Source organism: Dipodomys ordii, unplaced genomic scaffold, assembly GCF_000151885.1.
Source record: "Dipodomys ordii isolate 6190 unplaced genomic scaffold, Dord_2.0 Scaffold119, whole genome shotgun sequence".
Taxonomy (NCBI): domain Eukaryota; kingdom Metazoa; phylum Chordata; class Mammalia; order Rodentia; family Heteromyidae; genus Dipodomys; species Dipodomys ordii.
This window is the reverse complement of record NW_012267335.1, coordinates 2,090,454-2,104,583: the sequence shown is the minus strand read 5'-3', so window position 1 is coordinate 2,104,583 and position 14,130 is coordinate 2,090,454. Positions and strand designations below refer to the sequence as shown.

The following is a 14,130-nucleotide window of genomic DNA, read 5'->3' as shown; positions in this document are numbered from 1 at the left end:
AGCAAGGCTGAGGCCCTGAATTCAAACTCCAGTATGACCAGGAATTAAAAAGGAGAAAAATATAAAAGAAGAGAGCCGTGGTTTGAACCTAGAAGTATAGCTCCACAGCCCTCACAGTTCATCCTACTGCAGAATGATTGCAGAAGGCACAAAGCTGGGAGAGAAGAGAGAGAGAGGAGAAAGGAGAGAGGAGAGAGAAAAGAGAGGAGAGAAAAAAAACAGAGAGAAAGGAGAGGGAAGGAGGGAGAAGAGAAGGAAGGAGGGAGAGAGAAAGAGGAAGGAAAGAGAGAGAGAGAGAGAAAGAGAGATGCCCTGACCTTGCCTGGAGATGGGAAACTGGCGCTCTTCGCAACTGGGGTCCACAATTTACACCACAGGACACAGGCAGTTAATTGAGTGACTATTTTCTCAACATTTCCAAGGATGATACATAACCAGTATCAGGACAGATGCATCTGAGGGAAGGTAATTCAATTCACAGAATGCCTTGGGGTATTAGGGCTTAATTCTCTGAGAAAGGCAGAGTGAAAGTCGGATTGACTGCTCTCAACCCATTCAATTTCGAAACTATTTTGGAAAGAATCTGGGAGTTCAGTTGCTAAAATATCCAGCCTCAGAAAGACAAATAAGTGAAAACTGTGAGAGAAAGAGATGCTGACCGTGTACAGAATCACAGTTACCAGTGGACCGCTGGAAAACAGATGGTGTGTTTTAAATCACTCCTGTAAGTGAGCTGACCTGTAAATTGTCATTAATGCACCAGGTCTTCACTCGCTTGGTGGTGTAATCAGCCTTTTATCTCCTATCAGGGAAATCCATTAGCCACAGGCATCACCACTATTTGTGTCTCTTCTCAGCTATTAAAACATTATTGTATTAAATAATTCACCCTTGATGATTGGCCTTCACTTTCATTAGCACCACATTCAGGCAAAAATAAGAATAGGTATTTACAGTTTATACTGTGGTATGACAAGAATATTCAATCACTTTTGCTAATAAATTAGGAAGAAGTAGCTTCAGGCACAGATCAAGATTTGTTCCCTTCCTAGTCAATTCCACCTTCTCTGAACCACCACAGAAAGAAGCAGAGGTGCTGGCTTCCTATTGGATGTAACTTTTTTGTATTTACATTATGGAAGGTAAACTCATTAATGTCTCCTTCCTGTCACAAAAATATCATTTAAGCTTAGCATTGGTGATCATGTTAGAAATCCTAGTTACTCAGGAGGCTGAGACCAGGGGGAGGGAGAGGGGAATCATAGTTTGTAGGCAGCCTGGGAAGAAATGTCTGTGAGATCCCCATCTCCCAAATAACTAGCAAAAAGCTGACCTGGGAGCTTAAGTCAACTGGTAGGATTTCACCTTTCCCCATGAACTACAGTTCTGCCCTTCCCTCATTCGCTGCTGTCTTTTTCTCAAAGGAACACTTGCAAACTAAACTAATTCTTTTCACGAAATTGACAAGATAAATGTATGGCAGGTGACAGACTCAATGTAAAAACAAGTATGATTTTTATCAACTTTAGGCATATGGTTGTTAAACAGCCATATTGATTTAGTTGTGTATATCAAAGTAAAATTGGGTTATTGCGCAGAGAGTCGATTTAGCAGAGGAAATGATCTCTTTATAGCTAAGTATATGGCCTTTTTTTTCTTGGAGACATAAAGAAGAAAATAGATTTTAAAAGATAAATATTACAAAAAGCATGGCTTCACTATTTTGTGCATATGATAATTTATATTTTTCCAGCTTTATTGAGGTATAATTGACAAAAATTATACATATTGAGGGCACATAATATGACTTCACACACGCACACACACACACACACGCGCACACGTGCACACACACACACACACACACACACACACTGCAAAATAATTATCCCAGTTTAAGCTGTTCAACTATCTCCCCTAGTTCCTTTGACTGTATGTGGTAAAAATACATGAGAATTATTTTTTAACCAACTTTAACTATGCAATACACGATGACTAACTGGAGCCTCATGCTGTAAACCAGTGTATAACTTTCCCGTGCCTAGAACCTGGTAGCCACCTCTATTTTGGAATTTAGCTTTTTTGTCTTCCCCATATAAGTGAGAGGGTGCATTGTTTGTCTTTCTCTGCCTGTCTTTCCTCACTTAGCCTGATTATCCTCCAAGTTCATCTATTATATGCTAATTTAATATGTAAGGCCAAAAGATTATCTCCCAGTAACTTTGATGAAAATTGGTTTTTAGGTTTTGGGGTTTTTTGGGGGTGTTGGGAAGTGAACTGAAGACCTTGCATACACTATGCACAGGCTTTCCCCGTGCCTGATGTGGACCGTCATAGCTTCTGGTTATTCAAACCACACAGAAATTTGAGTGAAGTGTGCCCAGTTCAATTGCGAATTAGCTGCTCCTAACCCAAAGGGGAAGTTGGAGGGCTTAGAGGCAGGCGTGAACACACTTTGCTCCCCGTTCTCTGGGCAATGATTTCATCTTGTCTGTCAGGAGTGTGGTTCAGGAGCCAAAGAAACTGTTCACTGTCCTTTTAACTGGAACGCAGACCAGATGCTTGAGATCCTCCAGAAGTGTATGTTCCAGGCAAGGCTGTTTCTCTCCTCTCTGGAGACCCTACCTGCTCTCAAGAAGCACACTCAGACTAGCCTTAGTGGAAAACCAAGGAAGACAGTGCTGCCCAAGATCACACTCTCTGTCACTCCAGTGAGCTTTTCTAAGTCTCAGGCCAGCAGAGACTTGGCTTCTCTGGGGCCCATGGTCTTAAAGAGGGGACAGAGCTTACCAGTGACACCTCTGTCAAATCTAGACCACTTGAAACTGTTCACCAAGGGTTCTCTCTCTCTTTCCTTCCCAATTAGAATTGGATAAAGTTGAATGGGGTGGGGGTTGGCATGAGCATTTCAGAAAGGTTCTACAGAATTCTCTGAGCACGACCTCTGGGACTGACACCTGCAGGGAGGAGGTGAGCTAGTCCAGCCTCACGAGCTACTGCATCCTTACTTGCTTTAGAGATAGACACTTCCAAGCACACGTGAGAAACTGGTGCAGTGTGAAGGAAAACACTGAGATAAGCAAATGGCTCGTTCCTCCTGTTAGTCATTTATGCTTACTGTTAATATTTCTGTACATCTCTCTCCCGCATGTGACCACCGATCACGGAACTGTAAGTGGGATGCTATTCAAAATCACAGTATTACACACGGCCTTAATAGCTGTATACATTGCTTTTGTTGATAGCAAGGGGCTCAAGAGTTGAAGACTCTTTTATCACAGGCAGCAATTACTAGAGAAATGAACGATAATCACAGACCAAGGCTGTCCCTGCTCTCTCCCTGACCCAGACCCCGCCTGCGATGAGCTTCTATTAAACTCAGTGTGAACTGCACAGCCTAGCAGTTAATTTTTTCTCTAGATTTCTTCCATATTCTTTACTCCTGCTTACTTTCTAAGCTTTAAGATTTTGCAAGGCAACAATTACATCTTCTTTTTCTTTGCCTCAGGTGTTAATCGAGATTTATCAATGTTCAAAAAGTAGTAATTTAATGCACTTGAGGCATGTTTTGTAGAAATAAACTGGGATGTGAAGCTGTGACACAATCGATGCTTTCTTATATAAGGTGAGAGGAGCTGCTACGTGAAAAGGTGGTCACGCCTGTCTGAGTCCCATCTGCATATAGCACAATAAGAATATAGGGAGTCAAGACTTCACTGGCAAAATTATCTTCACCAGAAACTATGCCTGACTACCAAGAATTTTCTGTTTTCAAAATATAATGATGTGATGAAATTTTTAGGAGCTATATTAGCTTCGCGGGAGTCTGTAACGAAGCTCACAAACAGAGCAGCTTACAGCAACAGAAAGGTATTTTCTCATAGCTCTGGAAGTGGTAAGTCTGAGATGAGCAATCTGGAATCGTCTCTTCTGGATTCTGAAGTGTGCTGTCATCTGTGGTGTTCCTTGATTTGTGTTGGCAGAATGCGAATCTCTGCCTCACCTGGAGCTCTCTGTGGGTCTCTGCTCCTGCTCTTAGATGAAGAGCCCAGCCTACTCCCCGTATCCTCATCTGAACTAATTACATCTGCAAATAACGTGGTTTCTTTTTTTTTTTTTAACCTTTTGTGTACTGGAGAGTAGGACTTTTATGTATCATTTTCGGAGCAACAATTATAAGGATGTTGAAGCCAGGTACAAGTGGTTCACACCAGGAGGCTGACATCTGAAGATCACGGTTCCAAGCCAGTCCAGGAAAAGCCCATGAGACTCTTATCTCCAATTAATCACCAAAAAGCTAGAAATGGAGATTTGGCTTACATAGTAGAACACCAGCCTTGAGTGAAAAAGCCAAGAGAGAGTACAGACCCTGAGTTCAAGCACTAACAGGAGCATCGGATGACTAAATGAATAAACAGGGTATTGAAGAAAAAAACTCCAATACATTTCTTTTCTTTTCTTTTTTGTCAGTCATGGGGCTTGAACTCTGGGCCCGAGCACTGTCCCTCAGCTCTTCAGCTTAAGGTTTAGCACTCTACCAGTTGAGCCACAGTGCCACTTCCAGTTTTCTGGTAGTTTATTGGAGATAAGAGTTTCATGGCTTTTCCTGCCTGGGCTGGCTTTGAACCATGATCCTCAGATCTCAGCCTCCTGAGTAGCTAGGATTACAGGCGTGAGCCACCAGCTCAATACATTTCTTATGGAAATTGTTCCTATTTTAAGTCACTTGGGTTCTTGCCTTGCTCAGTAAGTCCTATTAACCCAAGTGTAAATAAGTCTCATAATTTGTAAACTGCACAATAACCCAAACAGACAAAACAAGTATGTACTCCTCATGTGATTGAAAATCATGCAACACAGGAGTATCTGCCACAGTGCGATATCACTGAACTTCTGGGAAGCCCACTGGATCAGAAGAGAAGCATTAAACTTTACACTAAGGGTCTTGGAGTCTCTTTCACTATTCTCTATTATTTTACGATGTTAAACCAACTAAAGCACACAAGCTCACAGGTCTGTGTGGAGGAATGCTATACATTCATCAGCAGAGAAAACGTCCTACACACAGATGGGAAGAAGAGGGAGAAAGCGCTCATCTGGTTCTTTAATCATAAGCTGAAGGATGGTACCAGAGATCCCAGTGTTAGAGTCACTTAAAGTCACATATTCGGTGTACATATGTGAACGTGGAGCTAGGTAAATTGAGGGGATGGGTGAGGTCGAGAGAGATGAGGGATGATGAAAGGGATAACATTGATCAAGAGGCATGGTACTCATGAACTGACATGTTGAATCAGACTCCCTTTGTTCAACTACTTGAAGACAGACAGACAGACAGACAGATCCTTTTAAGCGCTATCTCAGGCCTCAGTCACCTTGTTGCAGCTGAGTCACATGAGACATCTCTCTTCTGCAATGGAGAAAGCGGATGTCATGCAATGGAGTCGTTTACTTTGTGAGTCACTAGAGGCCAGACTCTATACCAGTCTCCCAGGCTGGCCTATATCCTCTGTCCATGAGGGATTCTCCTGGGAAACTGCCTTAGGGATCTTGAGTTCAAGTTCCTGGCATCATCTGTTAGTGGCCATGTGCACAGGTGGGCAGCAAGCAAGCCTTTTCTTCCAAATTAACGCAAACGCCATCTTTAGTTTTAATGTGACCCACTGCAAATTCTGAGTTGGGGGCTGGGGGGGGTCTAAATGAATGATGAATGAAGTTCGTTCTGCTGCTGGAAGTGATCTGATGATCTGACTCTTGTGACCTTGCCAGAGTGGAGTGAGCATTTCAGAAAGGAGGGTGAGGCTGGGCTTATTACTTGAAGATAATGTCTTTCATAAAAGATGCAGAATCCAACTGTTTAGGAGGATGTCTATCTCTCTCTATTTCCCACACAGCTGGTTAGAAATGAAGTCCCTCACTCTATTACTCTAATTGAATTCCAACTTGGGTAATTACACTATAATTAAATAAATTCTCCCCATAGTTTTAATTCCCTGACAAATAGTCCTATTCAAACAGCTCCACTTCATCCCCAGAAACACATCCCACTACATTTCAGTGGTAAGTGGAATGATTTATATTTGGAGGATGTGTGTATGAAAAAACTTCACAGTTCATAAAATATTTTAGGTAGCACTCATGATTACATATGCTTTGCTCAGCATGAGATAACATTAATTTCTATTATAATCTTTCATCTGATTTCTCATATGCCTAGTGCCAAAGGAAATAAGACAGTTAATTAGCATTTCTGTGTTCAGAACAATTTTGGGTGAGTTAACCAGTGGCTTGTATCTACTTACTTTTTTTTTTTAATTCAAAAGCACATTTCATTATCATGGGCGGGGGGGGGGGATGCCTGATTGGGGGTGGGGGAATTATTGCTTCCCATTTTACAGATGAACCATGGAGGAACCAGAAACTCCAGAGGAGCCAGCTACAGACAAACCTAGCCTCGAAGCCTAGCTTGTCCTGGTCCCCGGGCCCATGTTCTTTCTGTGCAGCACTACCAAACACTGGGTCAACCAGCACTAATGAGAACATAAAGACCAGCATGTGTGCGCCCTGTGTCACAGGTCATTAATTCATAATAACTTATAATTTAGTCAGGGTTGGAGGCCTGATAATTGGGAGCTGATGTTGTCCTTCGCCGCCACGCATATGTCTGTGTGCTGGTTCCTGGTACCACTTTGCTGCAACACCTGCTTAAATGTGATTCAGGGTGCCAAGGAGGATTCAAATTTCAATTTTTATTCTAATGGCCTTCCTTAAAGGGTGTAGATGGCTTTTAATAAGAGATATTAAAGGCAACATCAAAATACTCACAAAAAGCAGCAGTAGCAAGGGTGTTACAACGATGCCCTGAAAGAAATAAAAGAGATAATGATCATTTATTGGCCTGGGAAGCAGGAGATGCTCTTTCACATTTAAAACTCGGATGCAGGCTGTTATTCTCACTTCTGCTTAAGGAAATCTAGGTGATAAAGAAGAAGGAGCTGGGCCCCCTGCCATCCTCCGCTAGCATCTCCACCAAGACTATTTGTATGTGGATCATTAAACACACAGCCACCCATCTTCCTTAACTTGTCTTTCCTCTTTTGAAGTTAAGTCCCCTCCCACACTGCACAGGTAGTATACAGAGAGAAGCCGGTGGCTGGTAAGGGTCCTCACTCCAAGGCCTTCAACTCTAACTTGGATAAAGTGCCCCTTTTTGAGGGAAGACAGGTGGTTTGGTCTCCGTTGGGGCCCTCTCCTGAGCAAAGACCATGTCAGTTGTGATGAATGAGATGTCGTGATTTTGCAATGCGACCTGACCTCCCCTAGGAAATGAGCTGGGATCTCAAAACTCATTTCACTTGATTAGACTCCGAGTCTCCATGGTGGAAGAAAAGTCTTTCATCTAATTCCGCCACACAGGACCACCACGGTCCCTCTGCCTCCCCCAGGCAGAAAGGAGCAAAAGATTTGTTTTCTTCAATGACAGGGAACCGTTTGAGGCTGGTGCCAATGAGGCAGAATACAAGCTTTTAGGTTTCATGAAGGTAAATCTTTAAAACCATGTGTTGGAGCTGGGAGTTAACGTGACGGGTTTCAGTTTAGAGCGCCAAAGGATTATTTGTCTCTCTTAATTTTCTCTCACACTCATAGCAATTCATAGTTTTGTTAACAAATTCTACTTGGAACTTTAAATTTCTCAGAATCTGCGTGAGTGTGTGCGTGTGGGGGGGGGGAGGGAGAGAGAGAGAGAGAGAGAGACAGACAGACAGACAGACAGAAACAGAGAACCACTGTATTACTTCTCAAAAGCAGTCCTTTAAGCCAATTGCCAGTGATTCATGCCTAAAACCACAGCTACTCAGAGGCTGAGATCTGAGAATCACGGTCCAAAGCCAGGCCAGGTAGAAAAGTTTGTAAGACTCTTATGTCCAATTAACCACCAAAACAAAACTGGAAGTGGAGCTGTGGCTCAACTATTAGAGTGCTAGCCTTGAGAAAACAAAAACCCCAAATAAAAAACTCAGGGATGAGTTTAAGCCCGAAGACTTTGTGTGAACACTGAAGTCATGACGAATGGGACTAAAAGTATTTGGGACTTAGGTAAATACATGTAGTTATCTTTTTACACATTTGCTTTATGCAAACTTCTGCATTTGGCAAAAAGAGAATACACCATTTGAAATTAAGGGTCATACTTTACCTCTACGTATTAGAACATGTATGTGGAGTATCAATTCCATTTCTGTCTATGGAACAGGTTGTTAGTAGCACATTTCAAAGAGCTAGAGTATACCAAATGCCAATATCGTTTTTAACTTCGAATGGTTACTGCCTCAGATGGAGATATAGCTCAGTGGTCGAGTTCTTGCTTAGAATGTACAAGGTCTCTCTGTGACTTGGAATATGTTCTGACTTTAGGAGGAATTGAAGCTTTACAAAGTTAGGTAGAAATGAAGATCTGGCTGTTGACATGGGAGCCATTTCACTTCAAATCAGAACATTTGTTTTCAAACACTTCTTTTGTTTTCCTTGTGCTAGTCTTGGGGCTTGAACTTAGGGCCTGGGCACTGTCCTTGAGCTTTTTTGCTTAAGATTAGTGCTCTATCAGTTGAGTCACAGCTCTACTTCCAGTGTTCTGAGGGTTAATTGAAGATGAGAATCTCACAGTTTCCTACCTAGGTTGGCTGTGAACCATGATCCTCAGATCACAATCTCTAGTCTCGAAGATTACAGATGTGAGCCATAGCGCTTGGCTCACTATGCCTTTTATGACATGAAACAAACTGAGAAATAAATCATCATGTGATGTGGATGTTTTTTAAGTCGTTTTTGCAAATATCCAAACTAAAAAAGGGTGAACTGAGAACTTAAAATTCTGACAGCAAAAAACATTGAAGCTGAAAAGTCAGATAATAAATGTTATTTTTTTCTTGGATTTGTAAGTGTCTCAAGTCACAAAGTAATGGCGTTCATTGTCTCCTGAAAAAAAAAAAAACTTTCAGAAAATCCATTTACACCTCTGACAGAATGAATACATTCCAGTGTTACATCTGAGACACTGAGATGTAGCTGCATTAAAGCACAAACCCACCAGAAATCCCAATAAAATGAATTTCAGCAATGAATAAAATGAATTCTCCGCATAGGATTGGGGGGTGAGGGAGGCAACATTGGAGTATACTCCTGATTCTGTTTTTGGCAGAAAACATTATCGGGAGATTTCACTGCAATGACCATGGTGATCAGATACTTAACCTCAGAGCCCATTCCCAGGCTATTGCTTTTACTCACTTTTTAAAAATATGTATTTGTATTGTAAGGTGATGCACAGAGTAGGTTACGGTTACATAAATAAGGAAATGAGTACAACTCTTGTCAAACACTGCTACCCCTCCCTCATTTTCTCCCACTTTCCCTCCCCTCCAAGTCGTAAAGCTCATTTCCATCACAGTGTCTTGTGAGTGAGTATGGCTGCTGCATTGGTTCACCCTCTGTCCTGTCTCACCATTTTTGATTCCCCACATCAGATAAATTTATATATAAGACAAAGGGTACCAAGATAAAAGAAACAGTGACCATTACCTCGGTTTTCACAGGATGACAGGGTAGCTTTGTGGGGGAGGGAGGGGCATTGCCCCTCCTCTGAAGTGAGACTCTCTTATCCTCACTGGTGAGCCCCGCGGCCAGGAATCCTCCAGATAGCAAATTCTCTTTCTATTGAGGCAAACCGGGGCCTGACAGCAAGTCACTCTTACTTTCTTACAAGGACCTCAAACCTCTAAGATTGCTGCCTTGTCTTCCTGTCTTTTTACTGAGCTCTTGTACAGTGTAAATAAAAACTTGGCCTCCGCAGCTGTATCTTCTAGATATCCTTTAAGAACACATCCAGCAGGCCCAAAGTCCTCAGTTCTTCCCCCTCAGGCCCTCTTAGGGAAGAGAAAGGAGAGGCCTGTGTGTTCTTTCAGCAGCATCCTGGAGCACTGCCTAAAGGATTGCTTAGCTACCTAAAGGGCTATTCTTTTCTTTAGTGTCTACTTATTATTGGCTAAGCAATAGGCTATACAATTTCACGTTAGCATATGGAAATGATTTATTTAGTAGGAAACATGGCCACCAAGACCACGGTTTTATTAACCCATAATAGAAAAAAATAACAACCTACTTTCTAAATGAAACTAGAATCTCTAGACAAAACTAGAGTTTCATCTCTAATGTAGCAAATGTACTCAATATGCTTTTCTGATGGCCTGTCTCACCTTCATATCTACAATCTCCTCAGAACCAACTTTACTATCCTGCAGACTCCTTCATTACTCATTTAAACAAATGTTTGGCATGGATTCATTTTATGTATGCTTTTAACTTTTTGAAAATTAAGCTCTGACCTTTTTCCTCTGAGCCTTGTACTTATGCCAATATAAAGATTATTTTACATTTTTTATGACAAATAAAATTCCCCGATCCTGCCAGGGTTTTTGCCTTTTGTCCTGTGTCTAGCATACAGTGAGCCCTTAAAAAGTTAGAGAAAGTTTATTCTTCAATAATAAAAGTATGGCTAACAAAATGAAATTATGTCAAACCAGTATGTAATGATGGGTTTGATTTTTAAAAATCCTAGGCAGCTGGGCACTAGTGGCTCATGCCTGTCATCCTAGCAACTCAGGAGGCTGAGATCTGAGGATCATGGTTCAAAGCCAGCCTGGGCGTCAAGGTCTGTGAGACTCTTATCTCCAATAAGCCACCAGAAAACCAGAAGTGGTACTGTGGTTCAAGTGGTAGAGTGCTAGCTTTGAGCTGAAGAGCTGAGGGACAGTGCTTAGGCCCAGAGTTCAAGCCACCACGACCAACAAAAAAAAAAGGTAGTATGAGGGAGTTTTAGAGACACTTAACATTAAACAAAATAGTCAACAGAGAATGTAGTATTTTTATAAGCATGGATGCCAAGATATATAAGTAAACTCTAAAGAAATAGAGACACATTAAGAACTTAAGGAAGGGTAATGAAGAGAAAGTGTGGGTATTGTCCAGCAAGGACTTCTTCCCTCCTCTATCCTCTTTAAACCCGGATCTTCACAAAGTGCCTTCATGTTAACTATTTGTTGAATATTTGTAGGTCAAGGGGAGCAGACATCCAGCAGCTGACAGCACTCGGTTTGTTTGTGAGGTGTGGTAGACTAGAGTCAAGTTGCCTGATGCTATGAGACTACTGGAGCTGGATTTCACTGGCCTCTGAAATCGGCCAACTCTATTCTCCCCAGTCTGGGACCAGGCTGGCTTAAGGTGCTTCCTGGGAGGCATTTCTGACGGGAAGAGAACACACTGACTGGCTGACATGGCTTCTCCTGGAACAGTCTCAGGGAGGCATGTTCACGACACAGCTTCTGGAGCTGCAAGGCTAAGGACTGTTTTTGGACTCTGGTAACTCCATTAAAGCAATATCACCTTGTAAGACCTTATGATATGGGAAGCTGGCTCATCCACCTAAATAATACTACATTTGGGTAAACAAATGTTTATTTAGTACTATGTATAAGCCAGACATCAAACTAGAGGAGAACGCTGGCTGAATATGTGGCCTATGCTCATACGGAGTTTCCATCACAGAAAACAGCCCCAATCTGTTCCTCTCTAACCCCAATACCTCCATTAAGAAATACCTTTACCATCTTATTCTTAAAACATCACAACTTTTCCAGACCACAATTAAGATTTTTTTTTTTTGTCGGTCGTGGAGCTTGAACTCTGGACTTGGGCACTGTCCCTGTGCTCTTCAGCTCAAGGCAAGCGCTCTACCTCGAGCCACAACGTCACTTCCAGTTTTCTAGTGGTTTACTGGAGATCAGAGTCTCATGGACTTTTCTCCTGGGCTGGCTTTGAACCATGATCCTCAGATCTCAGCCTCCTGAGTAGCTAGGATTACAGGTCTGAGCCACCGGCGCCTGGCTTAAGATTCTTTTTGTTGTTGTTGTTGTTGGTCATGGGCCTGAACTCTGGGCCTGGGCGCTGTCCTTCAGCTCTTCAGCTCAAGGCTAATGCTCTACCACTTGAGCCACAGCACCACTTCCAGCTTTTTCTGATTATGTGGTGCTGAGGAATCAAACTCAGGGCCTTATGCATGCAAGGCAAGCACTCTACCACTGAGCCACCTTCCCAGCCCTTCAGATTCTTATATATATATTTATATGAAACATAATCCTATTATATTTTTATTATTTTATAGTATTTTGTTATTATATGTCATATTTTATGTACCTGATATTATTTGTAGTGTTTCATTATTTTATAACATTATTTATTTATAATATTTATTATTATTTCAATCTGCTGCTGGATGATCCAACACATACCATACAGGCCTATTAGTCCTAGGGCACAGTACTGAGTGAAAGGTGCACAATCCATGCCTTAAAAGTTTTTAGCAAACACAGACAAGCACTCACAATAACATGATGAGTATTCGACCTGAAAGCCTCAGGGAGCAACAGCATATTCAACAGGGAGGGTAGAGTGGTAAGATGAGAAAGAAGTGCAGAGCTGAGGGGCTGGGAAGGTGGGGAAAGAGCCTGGAGGACTTTCTGGAGATGAGGAGACCCGGCAGAACGTGAAGGCGAGGCGCACGGGGTGCTGGGGAGAGATGCAGTTAAAGCCAGATGAGGCAGAAGGCCCAGCAACCCACGGTGAACTGCTAACTGGGTAAAAGGATTTCTGAGTCTTGCATTTGGGACAGCAGCCCTTGGGAAAGGTCTGCCCACAGCTGTGCTTAGGCAAAAATAATTCTAAGTATGGTGGAGAGAGGAGACTAAAGAGGAAAATCAAAGAGAAGAAGGTGAATTATGAGACTGTTCAGCAGATATTCAAGTAGGCGCTGATGGCTGATGTGAGAGCTAAGGCGATCAAATCTCAGCCATCAGGACAGACACAAAGGTGAAAGAAGAACTGTAAAGGAGCACTGATTGATTAAATGATGGAGGTGATTAAGTGTAAAGAAAGATACTTTGTCAGCTGAAGGTCGTGGTTTGTGATCATAGTACCACATACTGGGCTACAGTAGCAACGGAGATGAACAGGTTCGTTTTTTGGAGGAAGGTGATACGTTTGAGGTGTCTGTATACTGGATTATTATGAAGGAAGCCCAGAGTGATCAGTCATATGGCTGAGTGAGTCCTCACCATATGAGTGGGGGGTTTGGGCTACAGAGAAGAGAAGAAATTAAGGAATATAGAATTTAGGCTCACAGTCTTCAGAGACTTAGGAGAAATCAATTTCAATGGACTACAGAATGTGGAAGTTAAGCTGGAGTGAAAAGAAGACAAAAAAAGAAATAATATCAACAACTTTAAAGATGTCAAGTTGCAATGAAGGAGAGAGAAACAGCAGGAATGTGAGGAATGAACAGGAGGAAAACATGCACCCTGCAAATAGACAGAAAGATTATATCTTGAACTCTGGGTCTGGGCACTGTCCCTCACTCTTCAGCTCAAGGTGAGCACTCTACCACTTGAGCCACAGTACCACTTCAGGTTTTCTGGTGGTTAACTAGAGATAAGAGTTTCATAGACTACTTTCCTGCCTGGGCTGGCTTTGAACTGCGATCCTCAGATCTCAGCCTCCTGAGTGGCTAGGATTACAGGCATGAGCCACTAGCGCCCAGCTCTGTTTTGCTTCTATTTTTATTTGGCTCTATCAATATTCCTTAAAAGATCATTGAGAGCCAGGAGCCAGTGGCTCACACCTGTAATCCTAGCTACTCAGGAGGCTGAGACCTGAGGATCACAGTTTAAAGCTGGGTTAGGCAGGAAAGTACATGAGACTCTGATCTCCAATTAATTACCAAAAAACTGGAACTGGAATTGTGGTTCAAGTGGTAGAACATTAGCCTTGAGAAAAAAAAGCTCAGGGACCATGGCTAAGCCCTGAGTTCAAGTCCCAGGACCAGAAAAAAAAAAAGATAATTGAAAAAAAAAAGGATAGTCAGTTGTTCCTGCTCAAAAAATATATACCAAACTAGAGGTGTGGCTCAACTCACAAAACACCTGCACCTGCCTAGCAAGCATGACGTGTCCAATCCTCACTACAAACACACACACACACACACACACACACACACACACACACACACACACACACACACAC

General features: G+C 42.3%; 1 protein-coding gene across 1 annotated transcript in view; it reads right to left on the bottom strand.

The window, feature by feature from the left end:
• Slc10a7 (solute carrier family 10, member 7) overlaps nt 1–14,130 on the bottom strand; it is a 170,397-nt gene that overhangs the window by 36,374 nt on the left and 119,893 nt on the right. Inside the window, exon 6 of the mRNA XM_013029562.1 lies at nt 6,826–6,861. Within this exon, the coding sequence (XP_012885016.1) occupies nt 6,826–6,861 (36 nt within the window). The remainder of the gene's footprint in view (nt 1–6,825; nt 6,862–14,130) is intronic.